Source organism: Planococcus citri, chromosome 5, assembly GCF_950023065.1.
Source record: "Planococcus citri chromosome 5, ihPlaCitr1.1, whole genome shotgun sequence".
NCBI lineage: Eukaryota > Metazoa > Arthropoda > Insecta > Hemiptera > Pseudococcidae > Planococcus > Planococcus citri.
The window spans coordinates 36,429,603-36,451,362 of record NC_088681.1 but is presented as its reverse complement, the minus strand read 5'-3'; the positions used below and the strand labels follow the sequence as shown (position 1 = coordinate 36,451,362).

Genomic DNA, 21,760 nt, shown 5'->3' with positions numbered 1-21,760 from the left:
TCTCATTGTTTTTATTGCTCGCAGATGAATGCCGGACGCGGCGAAATACTATTTTCAGTGCCACGGTTACCATTTTACTCATTAAGGTTATTCAACCAGTTTATTCGGTCGTATTCTCTGCTACGTACAATATATTAAAAGTATACTCAGCATATTCTCTTTTTTTAATGTATACACAAACCGTGTATTTACAAATATACGTGCCATAAGGTTCACCTGGATGAAATGTGTTCTATTCGGCCAACTAAGTATTGCATAATGGGTTATTTTCGTAGCCACATAATAATTATGACGAGTTAGCGGTTTACAGTCGTGTAATTATGGACACGATGATGTTTTACGATGTGTGTAGTATGCGCTTTTCTTTCTCAGCTCCATGTACTCGTATATTGCTCATGATACACAGTACACGTAGATTTATCGAACCGTGAAATCTTATTGGCAACAGTGTTGATGTGAAAAGTTATTCGATTGATTGATTAGCGGTTTGGACTTGTGACAAAGTTGCCTTCTTCTTCGTCGAGTAAGCGAAACCCATCTCGCTGTCGTCGTTGTTGTGGTAAAATGTATCGGAGGAAATTGTGTGAATTTACGATGCTCGATGGATTGTTGTTTGGTTGATACGAGATAGAGGGTAACGGTTTCTAGTGTCGGAATTTACGAGTTTAAAATGTTTAAATCTATTGTTGACAGTGTTGAAGGTGAGGAAATTGGGAAGAAAAATAACGTGGAATTGTGTTGTGTTTTGATTGGGGGGGGGAGGGTGATTCGAGATAAGTTAGATTTTCTTTCAGTTTTTGTTGACTTTGTGAAATGGTTTTTTGTGGGTTATGCAGAATTGTAGCTAGTGTAAATAGATCAGTTGGCATTTGAGCCTGTCATCAAGAGGAATAGTTTTTGAAGAAACTATTTTCAAATTTTGTTTTCATTTGCTCAAATTGATAGTGCAATTCAAAGATATTCCACCAAAATCTAAAGAGTTTCCAACCTTACATTTTGAAAGTCAAAAAGACCGGAGGTCCTTCCAAAAATGTGTTTTTCAAATTTTAAAGTTTTCAATTTTTGCGAAACTGAAATGTTTTCTGAACATATGGTTGTTTATTATTAGAAAAGGGAAAGAAAGTGGTTCAATTTTCTGAAAATTTTGCATCTTCTGTCAGTTTTGTGTCGTTTCATACCAAGACTCATTTACATTTTGTTATCGATAGTTGTATTTTTCAAACGGAGCTCTTCAATGAAGATTTTTTGGGGATGAAGGCGGTGGAAAGTTAGTTGATTAGTGACTATTTGATCGATATGAATTACATACAAAAGTTGAATGACAAACTCTCATCTTGTGGTGTAATATGCAAAATTAAAGTTCTCTCCCCACCCCCCACCCACCCCTCTGGTTGGAAAATCGTTATCAATTTTATGTGTTTTTTTTTAAATCTACGAAAAATTAGCTGATGTAGGGTAATCAGCCTAAAACGCAAAAATTTGTTTATTTTTTGAATTTTTATTTTTGAATTAGTTTTACCAAACTTGGGAAGAGAAAGAGGAAGAGGAAGAGGAAGCAAGAAAGAAGTTTCGTTTTCTGTCAAAAACTGCAAAAAGTATCACTTTTTATCAAAATTGCCAAAAAATCTAGCTTTTTGCTGAAAAAACCCTGCTGAAAATTGTTGTTTTCTAAAAAGAAATAAAAATCCATAAAATCTTACTTTTTTTGAAAAATTGCAAAATCGTCTCAAGTTTTGATAGATTTTCATTTTATTGGATTCTAATTAAAATGTTGATGTTTCGTAATTTTCGTAATTTTTTTTGCATCATTTTTAAATTTGATGAAAATTTTCTGGTTTTTTTTTTTTTTTGGTGATTTTTTTCATATAAAAATGTTTTGCTCACTTTTTCAAACTTTTAAAATCAACTTTTTTGAAATTTTTTGGTTACATAAGTTGATTTTTTTTTTTTGAAAAAACTATGAGTACAAACCCTGCCCTGGAGGCGTATGAAATTTGTAGTACATTTCCTGATGAGCAATTCTGAGAATCCCTGAAAAGATTTTTGAAATGTGTTTCTGTTTTCAAAAGCTAATGCATAAAGTGACACGAAAGACGCATATTATCGTGTGATGAAGTCATGATGAATTAAAATCAACTTTTCAAATAATGTACCAATTTTTGAATATTTCATCAAAAATTGATCAATTTGACTACATACATTTTTGTTTTACGCCATTTGTTCTTCTTGAAGCATAAAAAATTGAAAATCGAATTTTTCGATGCGCACATTACAGTTTTATCGAGTCTATTTTCATTTAATCAAGAACTGAAAGTATTTTTTGAAAATACTCGAACCGTGAAAAATTACAAAATCCGATGTAAATTTAAAGTGATGAATTTTCAGAAGTTGGTGAGTTGTTCAAAAGAATTACACATGATTCAAAGTGTGAAGATCGTTTAAACCATTGCTTGAAATTTCCATAGGTAACCCATGGTAGCGTCCAACATCTGCCAGTTTTAAAAAATTCGGTTGTTGACTACCAAAGAATGAAATTTCCAATTGAAGCATACGTTTCCAAAACGCACTAAGTCCATTTTTAAGATTTTTGAGATATCAACGCCATCTATCATAAAATTGCTTCCCGAATGCAACGGTGTATCACGTTTTAAGAAAAAATGAATATTTCCATGAGAAACGAGGGATTGAAAACCATGTGTGTCATTTCTACGTTTCCAAAATGCACTTAGTCCATAAAAAAATAAATTCACGATGAAAAATTTTGTTATTTCAATGCGATCTTGTTTGTATTTTACATTTTGGTGTCGACGAAAGAAGAATAGTTTTTTTTTTGATTTTTTTTTATAAATTTTTTAACTAAATGGTTTTCTTGATTGATTTTTTTTCTTTTTCGTTAATTTAAGAGTAAACGAATCAAAGAAGTAATCAGAATAAAGAGTATTATTATCAAAAAAATTAGTTTTAACTCAGCTCTTCTTGGACAAGAATAATACTTTTCCGAACGACACTAATTACTATCGTTTTCAGCGTTTTTCATTCACCTGGGGATATATTACGTTTCCAAACGGCACTAAGTCCACAGGTTTGCAACATAACACGTGCTCTACTGCCGCACCAAAGTCCAAAGTGAATATTTTTTTTTTTTCAAAATGGAGTTAGTATCGGAAAGGATACACAAAGCAATTTTACTAGGGTAGAATGTGAAACCACGCGATGTACTAGTCTGACACAGTTTTTTGTGTTTATCTCAAAATCAAAAAAATGGACTTAGTGCGTTTTGGAAACGTATGCTTCAATTGAAATTGTAATTTTAACTCCTTTAAGGGGGGGGGGGTGTTAAACCTTGAGAAGCAAACTTCCAGTACTTGGTTATTTTCGAAATCCGAAGATATGGCCAAATCTTCTATTGTACCCAGCTATGCTCTTATGTTATGTTTGAATTATGAGAGAATATGTCTCTACACTTTTTATAAAAATTGGGAATTTTTGGTTTGAAATTTACCAAAGTATTTTTTCTAGCTCTGATTTTGAAAAAAAAAATCATTCACTATTCCATAATACTTATTGCAATTTTTGTAGAGAATTACAAGTATTTTCAATTTCAGAAAAAAATGAGTGAGAAAGTTTATGCTTTGTAGAAAGTAAACAATATTCAAACTGATTCGATGAACATGTAATTTTTAAAATTTTGTCGCACTGAAAGAAGGAGAAGAGCTGGTTGGCTTTTAATAAATTGAAAAACTTGTAAATTATTCAAATTGAGAAAAGTGAGATAATTTGAAGAAATTAGAATTTCACTGTTCAAAATTTTGAACTCACAATTCAATTACCCTATGATCTCATAAATCCGGTGGCAAAAAAATCCATTAACTCGTTTCAAAAAATACTTTACAAATTGTTCATATTTGTTTGAAAATGTAATCGAGACCTTGAATAAACACAAATGCACGAATGAAAAGAAAAAAAAACCATGTATTAATGGGAATAAAATTACCTAATGTACTTCGCTGTGCATTGAAGTCTGAGGTAAATTACCTCTTTTGTTCTCTCCCTTTTTTTTTCGAAACATCGATAAGAATAAAACGGTTTCAGAGTTTCGCTTAATTTCCATTTCCCATCCTCTAACCTTCCGTTTATTACATATTACGATAGTCATTTCCTTATTTTACTCATTCTGTAATGGTGTTTTACTCGTATACCGATGGAACAATATAACCCGTACATCGTCCTTATCAACCGGTAACACTTGTTAGATCGACTTCACGTGGTTCAAATGGTTGTTAATCTGGCACCGGCACCGGTACCGGTACCGTGGTTTTGCGAGCATTCGTGCTCATTTTGTGCACCTTTAAATGACGATGTTGGAGTATAGAATCTCTTCGGCTTCCATGTATTTGTTATAAACACTTGTACAAGTGATAAATATTGGTGGTTTTTTTTCTGCCAAAACAGCCACGAGCCTCGATGACGACGACGAATCGACGTAAAAAATCGATTTTTGTCGAAACAAATAAAATTCTGGCGAAACCAAACTCTGTATCGTTGAGATAGCCTTGACACACAAAATATACTTGAGAGAGTGTTTAAAATGAGCCGCCTTCGTTCGTATGCTCGCGCTTATTCCACAAGTAGGATATTATACGTTTATCGTGTGTATATTAATTACTCGCGAAGTCTGTTGTTTTCGCACCAGAGAACAGAATCGAGCTGCGAATACGAGTATGCACGATTAGTGAGTGAGAAAGAGGCAATACACATAGAATGAGAAGACGTGGTATATGCAAAATGGCAACTCGATGCGGTATTCGCAGAATTCCATCAGCCTAGCCGCTTCTGCTAGACCAACAATAGCGATGACATCATCGATTCGTTTGACTGCTGGTATAATGATAATGGGCGCTGTAATCAACGAAAGAATTATTCTCAATCGAGTATCTATGCGTAAATTCATGACAAAAATACTGGGCCGCGTAGGTATAAAAATACAAAAAAAAAAGTTTCCAAATGGAAAAATAACGCTTAGTAGAAAAATCGTTTGGCGAGTGAAACTACATCACAATAGTGTAAAAACCTCAACCCATTGATAAAAGCTTCGGATAAAAGCCGACAGGTTTAATGTAGAAATATGAAAGAAATAGAGCGAGAAGAGAAGAAGCGTGTAAAACTGGAAATCGGAGAACCCCCTGTACCCGGCTCAGCCTTTGCCGGGCTCAAAAGCGCGTAAATCGATCCATGCTTGCTGCGGAATGATGGTGGAAGAGGTGGCGTCGTCGACGTCGTTCGTAGACGTGCAGAAGGTAGTTAATAAGTCACGCAGTGCTGCGTACCACAGTTTTATGATCCTATAGTATTTTCAGCCTTTGTGGTTCGCCTGTTACCCCTTTACGTACCCCGTTTTACTTTCAACTGCAGCCTGCTTCGTTTTACCAATTTCGAATTCGGGTTTTAGGGTTATTTTGGCTCGCACCAGGTTGAAAATTTCGATTAGCTTGCTACCTTAGTATTCCTCCTAAGTTTGTTTGTCGTAAAAGTTCTTTTTTTTCGAAGAGGAACTGGTTGCGAGGTGTTGGTGTTGGGTTTTAGCCAGATTTATATACGTTTACGTAATCCTTTCGCTGCTGGTTGTAGTTCGATTATGGTAGCTGTGTGAATTGGTGAATTTTAATTCGGTGTCCTTCAGTGTATATTATAAACGTATTACGTTCCTCACTCCTGTACCTCGAGTCGAGCCATCGTCGTTGACACGTTAAGATTTTCATTCGGCAATGACACCGGTGATGACATTTTTTGCTCGCTTTTTTTACGGTTCGATATTTTCCACCGAAGGTGTTTCGTGTGTTTTTTTTAAGTTCTTTTTCCATTGTTAGGTAATCTTTTGTTGTCGGCTAGTGATCTTGAAAATGCCAACCTTTTTAATGGTGGGTATATCGCTAAGCAACAAGGTTAAACGAACGGCAGGCTTATTCAAAGTGTAATGCGAGAGGGTGCATTTGAATCGTACAAAGACGTAGAGAGGTGAAGGGAAGGGGTGATAGTTGGTGTCAAAGGCATCGTGGTAGAACATTCGTACAGGTTTTATTTACGACGAGTATGCTTAGGTGTAGAAGTCAATGACCTGAATAATAGTTTATGGTGAGGATGATAACTAATGTGCAGAATAAAACATAATTTACCAGATAATTGGGTAAATGATGAGCCAATTTCACCATTTTTAATAGGTACATATTTTGGCCTTGTTTTTTGGAATTTTGAACCAAGTCAAAAAGTTAGCTAAACTTGTTTGAAAATATTGATTTTTTTCAAATAAGAACGTTACTTCGAAAGTAAACTCAAATTCGTTTTTATGTTTCAATTTCAAAAATGTAGCGAGGAAATTGAAATTGTCTTGAAGACTTTCGATCGATGTGAAATAAAATGAAATTTAGTTTTAGTGAATCAATATTGAGTGTTGGGTCTAGAAATCATAAAATTCGCTGGAACTTTTTACTTCAAAAATACGTTACGTTGTCACTAAAAGTTATCATTTTGTCAATACAGGATGTCTAACGGTCATGAAAGTCATGAATGTCATAAATTTTGGCAGGTGATCATGAAAGTCATGAAAAAGTCGTGAATTTTGCTCGAAACACACTTGAAAAGTTTTTAAAGAGCCCATTAAATGAAAAAAAAAAATCAAAAAACCAAAAATTTGTTTAAAAAATCAGAAAAGTGAAAATTGAAATATCTACTTGCAACCTACAAAGTAAAAAAATTATCCTCGTTGTTTGAAATTTTTTAATTTGGGGGGCGGGGGTGGTTTATGTGATAAAAATGTGAAAAATAGATCATGAAAAGTCATGAAAAGTTGTAATTTTTTGTCTGGGAGTTTTGTCAGTCACCCTGTTAAAAAAAAAATAATGATTTAAATTTTGTTGAATTCGCCAACATTTTTGTCCTTTAGGCAGTTGAAATTTTGATTATGGGAGTTATAAAACACAATTTTTCCGAAAATTCAGATATTTTACGAAAAATGATTTTGAAAAATTCGCTTCTGGTTCTGTCATTTTGTGTGATTTTTGGTTACTTAGTTCAAAATTGGAGAATTTATTCTCGAAGTGTCGTGCTAGTTATGAAAATCATGAAAGTCGAGAAGAAGTCTTAGGATATTCTATAATTTTTAGCAGGGTCTTGAAAAAATTCTTAGACCATTTTTCCCAGTTCAATAATATGGCGCAATAAAAAAATTGTTTTCAAAAATTTGTTGAATTTAGCTTGTTTTTTGTTCGCATTTTGAGCGGTTTTCTTGCAATTTTATACAATTTTTGTGATTTTTTCTTTCAATTTATATTTGTTTTATTTTTTAATAAAAGCTGCAACTTTTTTGTAATTTTCCAGTAAATTCAATCAGTATTGTGCAATTTTCCAATGTTGCCTTTAATTTTGAATCTATCGTAAATTTTTTTCTCAATTTTTGATGATTTTATTCAATATTGTTTCGATGTATCGCAAGATACTGCCAGTTTTGCCTTTTTGAACCAATTTTTGCGTTACACTATCTTTGATCATTTTTCGAATTTTATTTCAATTCATCGCGAATGCTTCCATTTTTGCTCATTTTTTGGTAATTGTCAGTATTTGTACCATTTTTAATAATTCTATTGAATTTTGACATTTTTTTTTTGCCTTTTTGAAGCAATTTTTTTATTAGAGCAATGTTAGACCACTTTTGTTATTATTTTTTCAATTTTATTTCAATTATTCATCATCATCACAAATTCTGCCATTTTTACCAGCTCATTTTGTAGTACCTAATACACCTTGGTAATTATAAAAAATTTCGTCGAGTATTTTTAAGTAATTTTTTCTTAAAATGAGAAAGTTGAAGTCTTTCAGTGAATTCTGTGAATTTAATGCTTACCTCTGCAGTTGATAATTCATTATTTTTCCATAACCCTTTATTTTCCGGATCCTCTAATAGGAAATCAGGGACTGCGGCAAATTTCTCCAGTGTTTCTTTTTTTGAACGACCTTGAGAACTATTGAAAAACTAACACCATCGATTTTGCTAAAAGAAAAAAATCACTCAATGGAAAAGTTTTTGAATTTTAATCCTGCACAGCAATTGTTTTTTCAACACTCGACATCATGATCGATAAAAATACTTACAATTTTTCGTGTTGAAAAGTATCACTATTCACTACTTAAAACTACTCCTAAATGGCGAAGCTCTAATAATTTTTTTTTCAATAAAAAAAATGACATCTTTTTATCATTTATCTCTAAAAATAGATCGAAGCAACTCGTACACGTGAGTGTAGAATTGACACATAAATGATAAAAGTCCACTTTAAACGAAACGTAATGTATTTTAAATTATGTTGCATTTGACTACGTAATGTTTACGTAATTTCAACCCATTTCGTCCATTTTATACCGCGTTCTTACCCCTATTGTATTACGATTTACGGCGCCAGTCTCTTCAGCAAAAACCATAAGGGTGCGATCATCCACAAACGGTTCTATTTAGCCGAAGCATTTGACGAGAGAAATTCTCTGGCGAATTTTTTGCATAATGTTATCAAACGTACGACGCGACTGACTGCGACTTTTAGGAGTCCGAAAGCTTGTTAAAGTGTGGCTCGATGTTTCGACATGTTTTTTTCTTTCATTGCTCTCTTCACTTTCATAGTGTACAAATGTCAGCGTCAAATTGATTTAAAGCTTGTAAATAGTATAGTACGACGACGATACTCGCAGATCACACAATATGTTTATACAGTATCGTAATACGGGTTTCGGTTTCATTTCTTTTCCGAGCTCTTTCATTATTTTCTATTTTTTTTTACCCCGTTTTTTGTTTCATTTGCGTATATACGAGATAGTTTAACACGCAGTCTTGACGCCGCCATCGCCATCGGCGTCTCCGATAGCGACAAGTTTCCCTGTTTTTATAGCACGCGATTAAAAAATCTACCGTTTTTTAATGTTTATACGATTCGGAAAAGTGTTTTCGAAAGTACACTGCGGCCTGCTGATAAATTGCCTTCGTCGATTTGTATGTAAAAGTGAGAGTACCATTGTACACAATCGGTCGTAAATTATGTAAATTAAGCTATCGTCTGTCCAATAAATTTCAATATCAACGTCGAAATGAAAATTTTTCACGGTTATAAAGATCGAATCGGTGAAAAGTGTCGATTGTACCGTTACTGTAATCGATGGATGGAAATGGAGTAATTCGAGTTCGAATTCTAATATCTTTCAAGTATTAGTACTCATGTACTCGAAAACATTCTCAGACGGTTTTTACAGAGTATTTCTAAAGTCAATAATCAATTTTTATATGCATTGAAACTTGGAACAAAGTCTATAGCGTTATTTTCTTAACGTCTGTCGAAAATCATACGCTCTGCTAAATTGAAACTTTACCAAAGCACGTTTTTTTCTTACTAAAAGCGTAGGTTGCCTGTATTCGTTGTATGAAACACCTTAACCGCACAATATCCTAAATCGTTCATTAATTAAAACTCTCGACTAGAATAATTTTCTATTCCATCAATCACCTAGGTCTTCTTCTTCCTTTCTTCGAGTATTTTTTTTATAGAAAAGTAGATCGAAACCACACCCTGGTGGCCTAGTTTAATTTCGTATCCATAAAAGCTTTTTTGTTTATGCTTATATTTTCCATTTTGACGAAATTAATACCATCTTTGGGTGATTTTTTTGTCGCGTATTTGTATAATATTGTAGACTGAGTCAAATTCTTTGCACAGCTTGAAAATTGGAATACTTAGATTCTTTTTTTTTTTCAAAAGATGTAGGTTAAAATACGAAATATGTACTTAGATGAGAATTATTCGAGCTTTACTCGAAGTAAAATACACTTTTCATTTTAGTTGTCATCTACTTCCTTATTTTCTGTATGAGACATTGACATTTAGTATCGTTGCGTACCGCTATTTATATTAAATTCTGACGTTTACAGAATACCACGATATTGTAAATTTCCGACATTAAATCGATTCTGGTATTTCTACCTTGAAAATAAACGTCTCTTGATAGTAACGCCCTCCTTAACGGTCCACGAGTCCAAACATATGCTCGATTCATTCGCAATGTGGATTCTTAAACCCTACCTCTTACCCTTTTATCCCTTCATCCTTGAAACTATGCCTCGAAATAAGCCAAAAATCACAGCTTGCTGTTAGAAAACCCCTAACGCCGTAATTACTATACTCCTAGTATGTATCGAGCATTTATTACATCTGCTTAGGGCTTACGAGTCCTCGTATAAATAATCTCAATTCCGGAAATTCATATTGTACAGTACAAGCAGCCCATAAATAACGCCGTCACGAACTATTACTCTGGCAATTCGCGTCTTATGGCCAAGCTCCAAGTCATCGTGAGGCAAATCAGTCGTCTCTTTTTTGAAACAATGAAGCATGCGAAAAAAAAATCATTTTCGGCGAGTTGAAGTGGAGTAAATCAAGTTGGAAAGTGCGAAAGGGAGAGGAAATCTTTGTGGATTACTGATTCGAGGTCGCTGTATTTGATTATGTGTGTGTTTTTTTCAATTTGGTCCCTTAGTGGACCTTTCCTGGCCCCTTCATTTTAAAAATAGCGAAGTATTGGTGGGAGGAGGACATCGAAGGGCTTAATTTAAAAAATAAATAGATATTTGAATAGAATGACCTCAAATCAGTGGCCATCGACGTGAAAATTTTTCGAACTGAGTGGAGGAGACGTAGAGGGACGTGGAGGGCAATATAATGAAAATTGAGCAAATATTTCAGCTTGGCATTTCCTGTAACCTTACCAATGACTGTGACACGTTATTTTCAATTTTTTGATGTTTTTGACTATTTTCAAGGATACTACACAACCACACAGGGAGAGCGAAAAAAAAAATATTCGAACTGGACACTTTAAAATATAATATGCCACTTGTTTTTGAATTTTCATCCATTTCTCAATTTTCAGTAATTTTTTGATAATGAAATTTTAACAAATTGACCTGAAAATGGAACCCAATTTCCGATTTTCCTCCTCCTACCTCTCGAATTGGTTTTGAAAAGTTTCGAACCATTTTAAACGATGCTGCCTCCAAGGGTTTTTGATGATTGAAAATCATATTTTAACATGCTGAGTCGAGTGGAGGTGGTTTCAAGACTTTTGGAGCCTCCATCAACTTTTTTCAAAATTCCAGTTTTCGAAAAAATATCTTGACCTACGTCCAATTCAACTTCAGCGTGTATGAACATGACCAATTACACATATCGTTCATACGTGCTGAAATTCAATTTTGACGATTTTTATTGGTATTTTTTGAAAATTAGAAATTTTTGGACTAAGTAAGACTGGAAACTCCAGAACAGCAGAATTCCTGAAAACGGTTCCAGTTTAATTTTTTCCAAATTTTATTTTCAAGTATCCATAAAAAATCTAAAAATGCACTTTAGCCCCTGGAATTTGGGCTGGTGATGTATTTTTGCATTTTTTTTTGACCGGTTCTAGAATTTTCCTCCCATTTGGGATACTTTCCTTGTGAGGAATGATTTTTGAGCCATTGAAAATTCAACTTTGATGGTACGATTTCTATAGAAGCTTTTAGTACCTGAATAAATTCATTTGAAATCTTTCAATTTTTCAGCAGATGTCTAAAAAAAATGTGTTGTACGTAAGTACATCAGTTCATGTTGAAAGAATAATCGTGATTGTTCGACTTGGCAGCGTTGTACCAGTAGGAGGAGCTGTCGTTGACCTCAATACTGGTTATTACGAGCCGGGTGATGCTTCGCATCTCGCTTCCACCTTTACCCTCGCATTGCGTTCCTGTTATAACGACCATTATTCGACGTCGACGAACCACACTGGCATTCAGATTCAGTTCGAAAGAAAAAGTTCGGTTAAAATGTCGCGTCGCTCGTTCACGTTACAAGAAAAAAGACAAATCTGTGCGCAAATAAGCAACGGCGAGAAAAATTCGGTGTTATGTGTTAAGTACAATGTATCTTCATCGACCATTTCGACAATATGGAAATATCGTAACAAATGGCTCAGTACAGACCACGCGTATGCATCGAAAATCAAAAAACTACGGGAATCACGTTATGCAGACTTGGATTACGCTCTATTGCAATGGTTCAAGAATGAACGTGCTTCAGATACTTCGATTAGCGGACCTATTCTACAAGAGAAAGCGAACGAATTGGCTAAATCATTCGGATTGCAAGGATTCTCTTGTACTTCATCTTGGATACAAAGGTTTCGTGAAAGACATGGTATCTCATCTAGTAAACCCGAAACGGAATCTGGCACCGGAATCGATGCTTGCGAGGATTGGCTGCAGAATATTTGGCCAACTACTCGTCATGGATTTGCCGACGAAGATGTTTTTTATGCCACGCAGACAGGTATGCTTTACAAACTAACTCCAAATGAACTTGCGAGGGAAGATGAATTAAATCTGACGTCAGATGATCTAGTATCGGTTTTGGTCTGCGTTAACATGTCGGGAACAGAAAAGAGACCTCTGTTGGTCGTCGGCAAATCGAAAAAACCTCCTTGGTTCGAAAACCTGAAAAATTTTCCTGTTTGTTACGAAAGCGATGCTCAAGCTAAGGTGACTTCGCCGATTTTCGAAAACGTTCTCTATGTCTGGGATGATGAGCTACGACAAGAGAATAGAAAAATTATGCTGCTAGTCGATAATAGTCTGTCGTTCAGTTGTCCTGTGATACCATCGTGTATTCATGTAGTAGTTTCATCTCCTGGTATAACGTCATCTTCATCAGCATGGAAATCACCTACGGATCGATGCATTTTGAAACACTTGAAGGGGCATTACAGAAAGATGCTAATTTTAAAAATAATAGAGAACGTAGAACGAAACGTAGAAACCAATATTACCATATTCGATGCCCTGATTATGTTGAATAAAAGTTGGCAGAACATTTCATCTACTATCATTGACCAGTGTTTCATCGATTCAGGCTTGAAAAAACATCCATCAAAGCTCTTAAATTCTTCTACATCTGCAATGCAGCCAAAAGATGATATACGAGTATTTCACGACTTACAAGTCCTTCTGCCTCGTGTCACGTCTTCGAATGGTGTAATTTCTGTTGACGAATTCATAAATGCAGATGTTAAATTGATGACAAAAATTGAGCTGGGAAATTTCATCAGTTGTGGGACTTGTGAGCCTGACAGCGATGCACCAGTTGCCATCAAGAAAGAGCTAGACGAAGATAGTGATACGGAAAGATATGATTCACCGGTCATTATAAAAGAGGAGGATGATGAATTTAGTGATGAAAAAGGTATGGTGAATGATACCTTTGGAACCCCACCTAGTGTTGCAGAAGCAAGCGTTGCGTTGACTGTTCTGCAGTCATATTGTTTCACAAATCTGGACTCGAGTTCATTCAATTACATGGAATGCTGCCTAAAAAGTCTGGAAAGTCATTTAGAAATTAAATTTCAAGATAACAGCTAGTATTAGTTGGAAATTTATGTTCTTTTATTGGTTTTTGTGATTTTTTCGTTTCCTTGAACCATTGGAAACATTTTTTTTTGATTTTTTTTTTGTATCATTGTACTTGAATAAAATATTGAAATATTACTGTACTTTTTCACTTTGAAATTTTTTCTAAACATTTTTTCATATTTTTTCTAAATATAAGAAAAAAAGATCAACAGTTTGAAGTTTTTTCAGTCAGAATTTTTTTTTTTTTTGAATTAGGTATATTTTAAAACATTTTTTGGGATGATATTTGTTTCAAATTTTTAAACCTTTTTCTTGCTCCCTGAAACATCAGACATTCCTTCAAATACCTTGATATTTGGCTGTATCTACCTGAGTTGAAAAAAAATGCCAATCTTTGAATCAGAGAAACACTGTACACCTTACAAGAATTTGAATAGTGAAATCGGTTCTTGAAAATTCCTAATTTTTTCCTTTTTTGTTGACTTGAAACTTATGAAGGAACTTCTTGTTCTTTTGGCCATCGATTTCGCTTGAATTATTTGGTTTTGAACCTCACTTTTGACGGGAAAAAAAGTATATTTTCAAGGTCTCAATTTTTGAAAAAAAATTATCAAAAAATTCGAAAAATGTGATTAGAAAGGTAGAGGTTTGAAAACTTTGTAACACCAAGGAACTTGATTTTTTTCAGCTACTAACGGGATTTTAAGGCTATTTTGGAAAATTTCAACTCGTGTGGGACTCTGAACTCTTCAATTGCACAGCTACAATTTTTTACGAGCAACTGGTTCCCGTATCTCCAGAACAAAAAATGAGCGAAATTGATGTCTGAGTGATCGAGTGAATCCGTTTTTAGCTTCGTCATTTTTTTCTTTTATCAGCCATCTTCCAATAATTTGAACCATTTTCTAAAAAATATTTCCACGTAATCGATATTGAACGTATACAACAGTGATTTCGTGGCTGTGTTGTTTTCCTGCTTGATTTCCATCTTCGGTTCTAATGCTCTCTCGTTTCAGAAAAATGACAGTAGCGTTACAAAATAACGAGGAAAATGGCACAGTGTACGTAGATAAAGCGATAGATGGAATCAAACCCAAATCGCGTCGTTTACCTGCCTGTATAGCCGAATCGATCGAATGGAAAATATGATAGTCATTCGAGCGTAAATGAAGACTGCTCGCTGAAGAGCATAAATAGAACGTGTTTTTTGAATCATACGAACTGTAACTCCGCTTAAAACTCTCTTCAAAATAATATGTACTCGTAATACATATTTGAGAGATGAGGTCGCATTAACGAAGCGATTTTTTTTGCATTTCGAAAAAAAAATGACTTTATTTGTCTGTTTTGACTTTTCCCATACTAAAAATAATAACGAGATTAATTAATATTATTAAAGAATGAAATACCGCTAATTAAACGAAGAGATAATACGGGCGAATGTATCTAGATCTACCATATCGAATGAGCTGCATTATGAACAGCTCTGATTCTTTCCTCTCTCTACTTTTTCTGCTTCATTTTTCCACCGATAATTGCCTCATTTATACGTAGGTATACCGTACTCGTGTGCGCTAATGAAGAGCAATATAATAGGAAATAGCAGCAGAGAGCAGAGAGTATGAAAATGAAATCTGTATACTTATAGCCAGCGTTAAAATAGTTTAAATTCCATAACGACTACGACTTCGCTCGCGACGCCTCGCCAGTCGAGGGTGGCAGGAGGGACATTAATGCATACGCACGCATTTGCTTCTGTAGGTCTATACGGTGTACATTTTACATATGTCTATCTTAAATACGTGTAAATAGCTAAATCGGTAGTCGGTTTATAATTAACGGAGGCGAAAGAGCCAAATAATAAGGTTGATATTTTCTATTATCGAGAATTCGAACTTTAACCTGTGAGAAATACACGTATCATGATGGAGAAAAACATTATGTTACGTAAGTGTAGTAAACGTAGTGAAATGTATGTATATTTTCGTGTATTTGGATGTTTTTTCTCTCACACTTTTTTTTCAATGTAAAATATGCTAATGCATAGCGAGAGTAGAAGGCGAACTCGTTGAATTGTATAAGTCATACCTAAAAATACATATAACTGGCGGCTCGAAGTATATGTAATGTAATTTATAAACTCCGATCGCTGTAACATCCCAACAGTCTACGATCTGTTTTCCAATTTATCGCCATTTTTTTTCGATTCCGAGTAAAAAGGGAAATAAAATATAGAATCGAGTATTATTCGAAGCTGTTTATCTTTTTTCTGGAGTATTTTGATTGAGAATACTCGTATCTAATAAATTTATGATTAAGTTTACCCTTTTCTTATCGTTTAGGTGACACTGACAGTGTAATGCAGAAGTTCGGAGAGATCGACTTGAAATTGTGTCTAATTTGGAGAAAAATGGGCGAAAATTTCCCATAACAGTGGATTTTTTGTGATGAATTGTTCCAAAATTGGTGCAAGAATTTCTGCCCCACTCACAGGATGTTCTGAAAATTACAAAACTGAATTTTTTTTTCTTGAGAAGCTTTTACCTAGCACTTTCATTTAAATTATCCTCAAAAAATATATTTTCTATACATGAGGAGGAAAGTTAGGGCAATGCTACGAACGTTTTGATGTATTATTATACGAGTGTTTTTCATCGAATGAAAAGCTGTTTCGACTAGCCAATACTTTCGTATCACCTTGTCGTGGTGTACGTATATAATCTACACCTCATGTACCTACGAGATTTTATCAAAGAGTGCTCTTATCGACGCTGTAATTTAATAATTTCGCGTATAATGTTGGTAATTTTAGCGAAACAGTCAACAAAACGACATCGAATAAGCCGCACACCGGCACCGCTGCCTGAGCTCGATGACCTACTTTTGTTTTCTGTTTCGTCGTTGTTCTTTTTTTTGTCCATAAAACGCCGCCGTCGATAATCCGCTGAAAATCTGTGCCGATGCGATGTTGAACCGGCAGCATGACAACGATACCGCAACGTGTATCGTATTGTAGAGAAACTTACTAAATAATGCGGGTAAATTTTGACTCAGATATCGAATTTGGTTTACTTGTTCAAGGTTATGTACGTAAAAGAGATGGGGTTGAATTTACGATGAATGCAAACAATAGGGCGATATCAGGTGTAGGGGTATTGGCAAAGTAAGGTAGAGAGAGAAAAAAAACGGGCAGCAAGGGTTTCTAAAGTTCAATTTCCCGTTGTTGATGAATTTGTTCGGTGTGTTTGTGCTGCAGTGTGCAGATGATGGAAGAGAAGTGCGATATGAGGGAGAGGGCGACAAGTCGAACGACCTAGATATGTCATAACGTAAAGTGGAAAAGAATGAAAATAGTTGGAGTGTTTTTGAAAAGATAACGTGAAGTATGCGATGAGAGATCAATATGGGTGGAATTTAGCGATAATGCACTTCTAAAAGGGTACTGCTTGTATTGGTTTTAAACGAGAATCGAGCTTATGAAAATTTTGTATCGTAAAAATCTCATGTCTGAATTTTCAGTCGATGAATTTTTTTTTCATTTTCTTGTTATTTTGAAGTTCGAGAAATCTTCATCATTTTGAAAATTTTTGGAAAATGTACCTGAATGTGAATTGAGTTGGAATCAACTTTCAATCTCTATATTTGAATTTTTAGTTCATTTATCATCTCAAAAATTTGCTGAAAATTGGTGGGAAAAAATGAATTTGAGCAGCTGGAAATTTAAATTTGTGCATTTTTTTCCCATTACGAAGACGTCCAATTTAATGAGTCTGTGTTCAAGTACATTTTGTTATGAGTTGCTGGGGGAGTTGCGACGATGGAGTTCATTTTATAAATCGAGCTTCCTGGGTCGAATAAATTAAGCCTTAGGAGGGTCAGTATTTCGTTGAATTGTGTGACAGGTTCCCTGCGGTTGTTTCATAGGATTTGGAAGAACTTTTGTGTTTAGATTATGCGTATTGTATTCAATTTAAATCGTGATTGTGTTTTTCTTCGTCAAAATTTTAAATACTCGTTGTTTTTCATATTTCAAGAGGAAAAAATGTATTATTTTATGGATTTCTTTTTCGTCATACGAGATGATTAAATAATGTATTACTTAGTTTCTAGGTTTCAATTTTTTGGAAGTTTTGTTATTCTATTCAAATTGACGATAGCTCCATTGATAATGCCTGCCTACATAGTACACTCGTGTACTCTTACGTTTTACCTTATTTTTCAATGTGCATGTTTCCTTTTAAGTAATTGCTCTTTGTAAAATATTCAATCCTCGAATCATCGTTAATTTATTATTCATTTGTTTGTTTGTTTCAGGTGAGTACAGAATTACCATCACAATAATTATACGGTTGAAGATAGAAATAAGTAAGATATTTTTAATTCTATATTAGATCAAGCTTTTACTTTCGGTAATGGAAAACTGAAAAATGTGCAAATGTTTCAAAAATAATTTGATGTTACGGGATTCAGATGCCCTCAAAAACACGAAAGTGACTTTTACACATTTTCAATACTTAAGGTATGTTTTCATTATTGTGCTGACGTTGACAAAAGAGTGGAAAAAGTTCCTCCCACCACCTAATAAAGCGCAAATGTTTTCAAGGTATCTACCAAAGTCATCAAAAAGTCATGCTTTTAGCCAAAAATTGAACGCACATTTTGAGAAAATTCCTTGAAAATTTGTTGAAAGTCAAATGCCCTAAAAATTGTTTGAATTGACTGAAAATTGATAAAACCTTGTAAAAAAAATTAGCAAAATGTCGCTAAAATTCTCAGCTCAAAAAAAACACAAAGTGATGCAAAATTTCGAAAATTAGATCGAGTATCAAAATAAAATGAAATTGTAAAAAAAAATCTCAAAAACCGTAAAATTTTCATAGAAGAAAAATCCTGACATGATGGAATTTTTTCATTATTTTTTCAATGATCAGCACAAAAAATTTTACTAAAATCACCCATCGAATTTGAAACCTACGTAATTTTTTTTTTCTGATCTTTTACGAATTTTTGCGATCTCAAGGGTGGAAAATTATAAATTTTCTGTAACTTACATTTGTGCTTCATTGGGTAATGAGGGAATTTTTTAAATTTTATGTAAAAATATGATGAAAATAATGCTTGTAGAATGTGTAAGAGTCATGTTTTTAAATTCTCAGCAGGTAATGTTTCAGCTAGAAATATGTATCTGCGGCCCCCTCCCATTGCTTCGATGAATAAAATACATTTTCAAGAAAACTGAAATTTTGTTCAAGTTTTACTCTCTTTTTGAAGCTGATTTCAAGTTTGAATGTCTAGTTCTGAAAATTGAATTCGGTGTTTTTAGAAACTCCAATGACCATTCCATTTGGTAAAGTTTTCTGTTCGGTATCAACCTCCTCTTTCCCCTTTGAAGCTCGTTTTAGGGCCAGAACGTCAATTGTTTGTAAATCTAAACGCTTGTCAAGTACAATTTAGATCACTTCCGAGCTCAAAAGGACCTTTCAGATGTGAATTGTGAGGAGAAAAGAGAGCAATTGAAGAAAAAAAGCATAATTTTTTCGAGATATTAAAAAGCTACTTCTTCGAATAATTTTATCAAGGTCTCGAAATGGAATTTTCAAAATAAGTGCGATGATTTCACTTAGAAAAACACAACATATTTTGGCAATACGAAATTCGGAAATCTTCCAAAAAATACAACGAAAATTCGTTCATGAAATACTGAAATTCTGTAAGATATTTTGTGCATTCATTTATGCAGCAACGATGATGTTTTCAAAAAATACAACGAAAATTCGTTCATGAAATACCGAAGTTCTGTAAGATATTTTGTACCTTCATTTATGCAGTAACGATGATGTAACATCACGGAAATCAAACTCCATAACTCGTTAATATTTCACCATGCACATTGTATGTTCTTACAAATTACCGTGATATAATTACCTCACGTTCATCTTTATACCTGTGTAGGCTATCTGCTCTTTGTCGAGATAAATCTTCGACAGGACGAGTTTCATTCCAACGCTGTGAATCGTATCACGTTCAATTATTCATCCAACACTTGAAAGCCGGTTTACGACCGAGTAATTTATTCTGTATCCAATATCCATGCCTGATAGTGAGTCTGTTCGACTCATCGTCACTTTTATTATCGATAGGTAGATATACGATACCGCACACGATTCGAAATCGATCGCTTTGAAAATGCATAAGAGCGGGGTGAGGGTATGTACAGTGTATAAGAAACTGCAGCCTCCACCACTCTGTTGCTCGCATCGTCGTTAAAAATTTACCGCCTGTTGTCACGTGAGCTGTGGGACAATTACCTTAGGTCGGCTCGTCTTGCGATATTCGAGTAATAATCGATACTCGAGCCGAATTTTGTTGGCGAGTTTTCCAAGCTTACTGCAGTAACATTGCATCTATGAATTTCGAATAAAACTAGGGTGTTTTTAGTTGACTTGCCAGATTTGAAATTGCGCTGAAAACTATCGCAGTGTCTGAGAAAGGGAGGAAACTTGAAAAAGATGAGGAATTTGTTCAACTTCAAAAATAAGATTTTGAGATTTTCATTTTGGAAAAGGGCGAAAAAAATTTGGAAAAATGGATGGAAAATCATTCCTGGAAAAGAGGAAAATAAGCCCGAAACCTGAAAAATATAAAGAATTAATTCTACTTCAAAAATATTGGATATTTTGAGATTTTCACTTCTGGAAAAAGGTTACGAAAATTTGAGAAAATTGATTCAAAAAATTTTGAAAAATTAAAGAAAAATCAAGAAAAGCAATTTTGTACTGCTACGTTTTTAAAACAGACCTATCAACTCAATTTTTTCTCTGGCTTTTCACAGTCAAGGTAAGTCAGTATTTTTTGTGCCAGCCTTTTGACCAATGTTTCAAAAATTTCATCATCTCGCCGACAAAAGTAAACTGGATAGGTTCTGGTGCAGTCGAAAAGTAGGCAATTTTGATTCGCCAGTCACGCCGGTGCCGAAGAGCTCGCCGCAATGGTGGTGTGCAGTGGTGTATGCGTCATCGTGGTGCCACCGCTACTGGCTTCCTCATCTACCGTGAGAAGCAACGCCGCAAACGTAATAATTTCCACCATACTCTCCCTTCTGCAAGTAAAGTACATGTACTTTCTCCCCTCGTTGCTCTTCTCAATGGCCGTGTTATTTTCCTTCATCGTTCTTCGTTCAAAAGTGCGAGTACACACTACACACACACACAGTACAGTACACAGCAGTTACATTACACTCGTTTTATTTCTAGTCGTCGTGTAATTGTACGAATGTGTGCACGTAGTTTATCGTTCGTTGTCAATGCTGAATGCTTGGAAACCCACACTCTTAATACTTATGTATGTTTGTTGATGGTACGCTATGTATCGCGCCGGCCGGCCAGCCAGTCAGTTTATGATTCCCACAAACACCGTGCTTTCCCAGTCATATTCATAACCTACGTATGTGTGTACTGTGTAATATGATGTACTATTTTAAAAAAATAATAAAAGCCAAGCGTATAATTTAGTTTTTCCGTTCCATCAAACTACGGTACCCAAGCATACGCACAGTCGAACTAGAAAAAGGGGAAAAGTACTGCACCTCTTGCCATCCTCCATCTCCTGAATGAAAATTATCCATCATGGTATGTGAAATGATGTGACGAGAGAGTTGACATATTGCCTTCGTCGTCATCGCAATCACCTCCTCTTTCTGCATATACGTCACAATATTGTTTTATAGCTGTGTCTGTGTTCTACGACTACACAGTGCTGTGCGAAGTTTACGACAAGACTAACATTTTATAAAAATAAATTTCTCACTAGGTCATCTCGGTTCTGTACTATTATACAATATCATGTCGGTCGGTTCCCATATGGAAGAAAAGGTGGACGTGTACGTTGAGTTCCGTACGAGTACGAATAATTGAGTAAGATTTCTATAAATTTGAACGTATTTTTGGGTAATTGTGGGTTACATTGAGCTGTGAGATGATAATAAAAATTTTGGTAATGGGCAGGAATTTAATTTCTTGTTCAACCCGTATGAATAGCTCCAGAGGGTAGATGATTCAACTCAAAAAATTGTCCAAATTTGAGAACTCCTTTCCCTGCCTTTATCAAAATAAATTTCGTCTCTGCCAAAAAAAAAAAAGACATCCTATAGTTTATGACTGTTCACATCATCTAGAGAGATAAATACAACCAGAAACGGAGACCGGTTTAGCAAATTAGCATTCTGCATTCTCGAGTGATTGCAAGTCAATGTTGCTACGTTCATAATTATTATTCGGATGCTGATTGTAT

At 34.6% G+C, this 21,760-nt stretch overlaps 2 protein-coding genes across 7 annotated transcripts in view; both read left to right on the top strand.

Moving 5' to 3' along the window:
• The window catches only part of beta-Spec (spectrin beta chain), a 62,849-nt gene that overhangs the window by 1,402 nt on the left and 39,687 nt on the right, over positions 1 to 21,760 (top strand). The gene's annotated exons all lie outside the window — the stretch shown is intronic.
• LOC135848642 (tigger transposable element-derived protein 4-like) lies at positions 11,597 to 13,892 on the top strand. The gene has a single exon (XM_065368594.1). It carries the CDS (start codon positions 11,636 to 11,638, stop codon positions 13,478 to 13,480), a length of 1,845 nt encoding a protein of 614 aa, XP_065224666.1. The 5' UTR covers positions 11,597 to 11,635; the 3' UTR covers positions 13,481 to 13,892.